This window comes from Kryptolebias marmoratus, linkage group LG6, assembly GCF_001649575.2.
Source record: "Kryptolebias marmoratus isolate JLee-2015 linkage group LG6, ASM164957v2, whole genome shotgun sequence".
Taxonomy (NCBI): Eukaryota; Metazoa; Chordata; class Actinopteri; order Cyprinodontiformes; family Rivulidae; genus Kryptolebias; species Kryptolebias marmoratus.
In genome coordinates this window covers 1,965,039-1,971,937 of record NC_051435.1, presented here as the reverse complement: position 1 = coordinate 1,971,937, position 6,899 = coordinate 1,965,039, and the positions used below count along the sequence as shown (strand labels likewise).

The 6,899-nt window shown below is 45.1% G+C and overlaps 2 protein-coding genes across 2 annotated transcripts in view; both read right to left on the bottom strand.

The window, feature by feature from the left end:
• The window catches only part of LOC108243478 (actin-related protein 3), a 10,921-nt gene extending 6,130 nt beyond the window's left edge, over window positions 1-4,791 (bottom strand). Inside the window, exons 1-3 of the mRNA XM_017428937.3 lie at window positions 4,589-4,791; window positions 1,105-1,160; window positions 887-1,011 (exon numbers count right to left, since the gene is read on the bottom strand). Coding sequence (XP_017284426.1) covers window positions 887-1,011; window positions 1,105-1,160; window positions 4,589-4,632 — 225 coding nt within the window. The 5' untranslated portion in view covers window positions 4,633-4,791. The remainder of the gene's footprint in view (window positions 1-886; window positions 1,012-1,104; window positions 1,161-4,588) is intronic.
• A 1,081-nt stretch (window positions 4,792-5,872) lies between these two features.
• Window positions 5,873-6,899, bottom strand: part of tfcp2l1 (transcription factor CP2-like 1) — a 20,278-nt gene continuing 19,251 nt past the window's right edge. The window contains exons 14-15 of the mRNA XM_037976096.1: window positions 6,353-6,404; window positions 5,873-6,273 (exon numbers count right to left, since the gene is read on the bottom strand). Of these exons, the coding sequence (XP_037832024.1) occupies window positions 6,236-6,273; window positions 6,353-6,404 (90 nt within the window). The 3' untranslated portion in view covers window positions 5,873-6,235. The remainder of the gene's footprint in view (window positions 6,274-6,352; window positions 6,405-6,899) is intronic.

Sequence of the window (6,899 nt, the reverse complement as noted above, 5' to 3'; positions counted from 1 at the left end):
GGGACTGGGAACGCCTTGGGATTCCCCCGGAGGAGCTGGCCCAAGTGGCTGGGGAGAGGGAAGTCTGGGTCTCCCTGCTTAGGCTGCTGCCCCCGCGACCCGACCCCGGATAAGAGGAAGAAGATGGATGGACGGATAATTTAAAACAATTAAATGGAAATATGAGATAAATCTGGCTTGACTTCTGGAGATCATCTCTAAACCCCCTGCTTGGTGTTTTGTGTCCCACAGCGGGGCTCGAGACTCCTTCCCTCAGCAACACTTCTACCCGGGTAAAGAGGAGGAAGTGGATCCTCTCGGTCCATCTAATCGCCATGGAAACGCAGTTTGTGTCACACAAAGACCAGCCGGAGTAGCTGCAACATCTAAACATCGGTTCCACCTGCAGCGTCTTTAGGAACACAACAACACCTTGTCCTGTCTGGGGCCACACCCCACAGTTTGAGAAGCACTGGTCCGAAGCCTTTCGTGTCTCGTCTCTTTATACAAGACGTCCTGATGGAGGTCCAAACTGTTTGAGGACTCAGTTCTGTGAACAGACGGCTGGAATGTGGCTCCAACACCTGACCTTTATGGTCTGGTTCATAAAACCCTGAGCCTCGGAGGGCTGAAGGTCTCGAGCTTTTATTTATTTATTCATCACCTGACCTCATAGCTTAAAGGTTCCTTATCCTGTCTGTACAGAAATATATTCAAATAAACAAGAAGAGACAGAACAAAAACGATTAAAGCCTCTGAAACTGATCTCATCTCCTGAGTCAGCTGACAGGTTTAATGACGCTTTAAAGACTTTCAGAGCTGACTCAGTTCAAGATGGCCGCCGCAGCTCTAAGGGTCAGTTTGGCAGATGTATTTGGTGTGGTAGTAGCTGAGAGTCGTGATGTACCTTGGTGGAATAAGTGGGTTTGTCGATGGCTTCATCTCCGATGTAGAAGTCCAGGTCGTCCACCCCCTTCATCATCCTCCTCTGGGCCTGGTCCCCCACTTTGGCCGACTCTTTGATGGAAATACCTGAAATTTAAACAAACGGTGAAACTCGGAGGTCGGCAGAGACGAGCAGTTTGACCCAACAAAGGAGCAGGAAGTCTTTAAATAAACACTCACATGACGGAATGATGAACTGAGGTTCTGTGTTCCCTGCGTAGCCCAGTTTAGTGTATCTGGAAGAGAAGAGGATGGTTACGGACAGACTCTGCTGACTCTGTTGTTGTTGGCCCACGGAGCCGGCTGTTTCCATCAATGCCAGCACAGCGCCGGAGTCTTTAATGAGTCCAATAAGAGACTCATTCATGATGTCCTCTGTGAACTGAGGGACACAATCTGAACCCGTCAGTCTCAGACAACCTTGAATCCTGAGGTTTGATCTCTGAGGATGAACTCCTCCTCCAGCAGGAGGTCTGATTATACTGAGGTTCTGGTTCTGGACCGTTCTGTTTGTCGGACAGATGGCCTCACATCTGACTCCAGAATCAGCCCAAACCATCAGCCCTCCACCACCGTGCTGACAGCTGGGAGGAGCTGGTTGAGGTGTTTTTAAAAAAGCTTTAACCTTTGATCTTTAACCTGCTAACTGAGGCCTGTAGAGTCTGAGCACTGCACGGTCTGACCTTCAGGGTGAAGATCAGCAGCTGTCCTAAATGTTTCCTGTTCTCTCTGTAGAACGACAGACTCCTGATGACCTTTGACCCTTCTCATATTGATGAGCAGCAGGTCATTGCTGATGTCTTTCCGCCCTGGCGTTGTGTTAACACACCTGTAGCTCCAGAACAGCAGACTGTCGGCCATTTTGGCCCAATTCTTCTAATAAATAAAGACACGGGGGCTCTGCTGTGTTGATTATTCCAGATTTAGGTTTTATTATTACGTTCTGATCTGTTTAACCTTTGAACTGGAAGAACTTGAGCTCTGACAGATCAGAGAACAGGACAGTTCTTCAGTTTGTCCTGATATGTTAAACCTTCACACCACCTCCATGTTTCAAACATTTAGCTGCGACTCGGAGTCCTTCCATCAAAGCCTCTGGTTTCCTTCCTTCACATGTCAACCAGATGGGAAGTCTGAAGGATGAACGCCAGAACACCGAAGCCAGACCGGACCACACCCGGGTCCAAACAGAACCTCCTGTGACACCAGCAGGGTTTAACAGCAGGTTTCTGTTTAATTCACCTTCTGCTGCAGAGAAAACCGACACTTTCCTCCTGAACGCTGACAGGAAGCAGGAAACAAGAACAGGCTGTTTGAGACAATTTCCTCTGCAGAACTGCTTCTTATTTTATGTTTTTATTCATGACTGCCTGACAGAAACAAAGACAATATCACCACATGAGCTTCAGATGGATGTCTGCAGAACTGAAGGACAAAAAACAGATTCAGTCCTTTTTCTGTCAGACGTGGAGCTAAATTAATCCCGTCTGTCGTCACTGAGCTGCTTCTGCAAACAGCTTTGTTATATTTGCTTTAAAACTGAAACTAAATCTGCTGAAATTATTGTTTTTCTGCAGCGAAGAACAGAAGAATAAATCTGGAGTAAAAGTGATGAATCACAACAAAACGTTAAAAAGCACAAGGAATGCATATCGCCCGCCGCAGTCCTGCACACTGATCAGCTGGAGCTCAGAGGTCGTGTTGGGGACGACTCCCGGCTACTACCACACCAAACCTGGAAACCTGACCGAGCCGGAGCCACTTCTGGGGACCTTTCTGCACGTTTCCCTCAAATACCTCCATTGGTTCAGGAGATATTTTACTAACAGACAAACAGACACAGGTCCCAATAAACCCGGCAGAGGTATCAGGTTCATATGAGGCTGAGGAATATTTACACCAAAATCCTCGTTTTGGTTCAGGTTTTACCATCAGATCTCCATATCTGAAGGTAAACATGGTCCTCAGCTCTGGGTGTTTAAAAGCATGAACTCATCCCTCAGAAACGTCTGAGCGTGTCGACTCCAACCTGCCCGAACAAGCTGAAAATATGCCGAGCTCCACGCAGAGCGCTCTGGTCCGACAGAGCATTCCTGCAGCTCGTCAGCTGCTTCAAACGGCTTAAATTCCACAAACACGAAGGATAAAACCCGTGTCTGTTAATTCTCACGTCAGGAAGTCCTCCTTCAGGCTGAAAACGGAGAACTCCACCCGTCAGACCTTCAGCCGCAGCACCTGAGGCGTTTCTCTCTGCAGGTCGTCACGTGGTCGGACAGCGGCCGGGGCCCGCCTTAAAGGAAGTCCAGACGTCATCTTCTGGACACGACGACTCAGAAAGAGCAGCAGAACTCTGTCAGAACCTCCAAACATCTGTCCACAGCTGGCACTCCGAGCAGCAGCTACGGAGCGTCCCAGTTTCCAGGACAAAAGCTGAAATCTAAACTCTGCTTTCTGCCTAAAACATGTCCTGATCCGGTCCTTGTTTCTTACGTTTTCCTTCCAATGACCCAGGCTTTCTCTGTGATCACTTAAAGTGATTTTATTCAGCAGTTATTTGATATATTTCTCTGCTTTTTCACTCAGTTTCAGTCCTCCTCCCTGAACGCTGACCTGTGAATGACTCAGAAGGACCATTTGTTCTGATTTGTCGAGCTAAATGTGAAAAATCACAAACAAAGAATCAGATTTTAGCTCAGAGGAGCCGTTAGCTGAAGACCCCTGTGTCTGACCACTTTAACACAAAGTTCGGCTGCTTGGAAGGAAAACACAAACAGATATTTAGTCAGAAACAGAGATTATCTGTCTGACTTCTTCTGGTGTCCGTCCTGGTGCAGATCAGAGACGGCAGACTGGGACAAAGAGGGGTGTGTCTCCAGTTTTAACCATTACAGATAAAAAAGACGCACATTTAACTTTAAATGTTGTTATTCCAGAAGCCTGAAAAGTGTTTTTTTCCTGCCTCGAACTGAAAATGAAGCCTTCACAGCCCGGCAGGAACACATGCAGGGTGGTGCTGAGGCTGAAACAGTCTGGAGGCAAAAACAAGGTCCAACAGGAACTTCAGGAGCACGTTTCCTGTCCCCAAAAACGGGTTTGGGAGCATAATTAACCCCATCCGGGTCCGAGCCGAACAAACGTCCCGGTGAAGCAGAGAAATTAGAGAAGTGGGTTAAAAATCCTGCTCGGATGCCGAGTTCAGACCATATAAGGAGTAAAAAGCGTGAATGAGGAAGCGTTTCAGGACCCGGAAGCTCCAGCGCGCATGCGCAGAAAAACATAAGCAAAGAAAAAGATTCATTAGTTTTAACGGGCTAATGTAACGGTTTCTGGGCGTTATAAGACAATGAAGTCAGTTTGAGCAAAAAAAATATATTTAAAGCTAAACTTTAAATGCACCAAATGTAAGTTAAATGAATGAAACCGCTAAACCTAAATGAATTATTTCAACAAGAACGAAGAATGCTGCTAACAAACAATAATAATTACAAAACAAAAGCGACAGCTGCTTGCCTCGGAGATGCTACAATTAATTCACTTGGATTATTTAGGGTTAAAGCCAGCAGACAGCGGTGGTGAGCGTCAGATAAACGAGCCAGAAAAGACCGAGCCGTGACACCGGCGGTGCCCGCTCCGCCCGCACCGAGCCGCGGCTTCAGCTGCTTACCCGGTGCCGCAGTCCACAACACACGCCGGTAACCGTCCAGCCATCTCTGCTGCTGGGGAGACGCTAGGTTCGGCTGGGGGGGCAGGAAGAGTCGACTGTGTCGGCTGGAGGATGTGGCAAGCCGTCCACAGGAGGAACCGTGAGCCCGCACAGAACCGTTTCCTCTTCCGCGGTGCTCGGCTGGAGGCAGGCGGGGAGAGGCAAGATGGCGGCGGCCGGTGTTGTGTCGAAGGATGTACCCCTGCTGAAGAAGGCCCGCCGACACAGGAAACAAACCCCTGTTTATACTCTTTAAAATCACTTTTCTTCAATTTTTATTAGTTTGTTTTAAATGTAGGTCATACGTTTTGCTTTCAGGCTAGGCTGCCAGTCTATATTACGAATAAAAAAGGCACAAAACTGAATACTAAAGAGCTTTTTTTGTGGAGCAGCAAATCACATAAATATGAACAAACATGACAAAATAAGAAAATTATAAAGTAAACTGCAAGTTTACATAAAGTTAAAGCTACTTTATGAGCAAAAAAAACTTTTAATTTAAGAAATCTGCTTTTATGTGTATTTAAAAAAGGACATAAGATGTGTGATTTTCAAACTTTAATTTTTTTCTTTTTAATTAGTCTTTTGTTCTGTTAGAAAAATCCCTTAGCTGTCATTCCTGAGTCAATATCCTGGAATTATACTGAGTCCTTCAGAGGACAGAAAGCTTTGATTTTTACTCAGTTTGTTTAAAGATAAACGGGGGTACAGATGACGGGGGTACATTTTACTGTACAACACCAGGCAGAGACAGGCTGTCAGTCACTGAGCGTCACTGAAGGCTGGACAGACTAAAGTCACGTTATTATTATGATTTTTAGGCATTATGCTTTTATTAGGTTTAGATATACACTTGCAATAAATTCATTTTTTCAAAACTTAAATTACATTAGTTATTTCAACAGAGTGAACTGATTTGTATTGTTTTTAATCCACATTTCATAACACTATTTTTAATTGTTTTTGCATCATATTGTTGTTTTTTTGCTTTTTATTTAAACAGGGTTTTAATTTTCATTTTTTTACAGTAACCCATGATGTGTTTTTGTACAAACTGCTTCACGCTGCACCTCTGTTTGTCGGCACTTCTTGTTTTTGACACCTTTTTGACGCTCAGACTGCTGTTCTTGTAAACGCTGAACTCTCCCACGATGCATCACTTCCTCCTGTCTGCAGAGGAGCGGACGCCGGACACAAATTCTTAAATTAAACTGAATTCATCACAACCACACAAAACCCACGAAGGAGAATCAGACACAAAATATTTTACTTTGAGTAAAATGCATTTATAATACAGCAAAAAGAAAATCACAGCAATTAAATAAAGTGTAGTCGCTCCACCACAAACACAAAACAAACATCAGGAGCTTCAAACAAACAGATTTGTTCATTTCTCTCTTCATTTTGTCCACATGATGGCTTCAGTTTAGATTTATCTTCATTAAAATCCATTTATTTCATAAAATATCTACATATGAAGGAGCTAACGCTAATTACAGAGGATATCAAACATGAAACATGAATTAAGTAAAAGTGTTGGACCGTGTCAGCCGTCCACGTCTCTCAGTGAAACTTATTTACAGTCTGTACATTTCCACTCACTGCTGCTTATTTCAACACTACATGGTAGCCGTCTGAGTTTTCATCTGAGTGAAAGAGAACAAGATTCCAGATTAATAATCAAGTTAAAAGTCTCTGTTTTTATTATCAGAGACCAAAATTCACCTCTTATTGTGCTGATGATGAAACTCGCTTCTTCCCTGAAGTTCTGCACCATCTGAAACAGAACAAGTTATTAATAATTAACCTGAAAGTTTTAGAGTTTAGACTTCCTGCCTTCTGACAAAAAGGACCAAATCCTCGTTTTAGTGTCCATTTTATACAACAGTCATCCTTTGAGTTGGACAGTTCTTACATGAAGCTCTGAAGATGTTCCAGAAGCTGCCTGAGATGATCTGTTTCTGTAGCTAAACTCACATGCAGATTAGTCTCACTCCCCTCCCTCCTGAGGGTCATTAGGGTCCTCAAAAGAGTGTCTCTTATCCCTGATATGTAGGTCTTTTGTCCTTGAGGTGAACCGGACTCTGTCTGACAGTCTCGGTCCATTTCCAACCCAACAGGACTCTCAGACACAGGTTGGTCCACCCCGAGGACACACAGGCCGGTCCATCCTGAGGACACACAGGCTGGACCACCCCGAGGACACACAGGCCGGTCCATCCTGAGGACACACAGGCTGGACCACCCCGAGGACACACAGGCCGGTCCATCC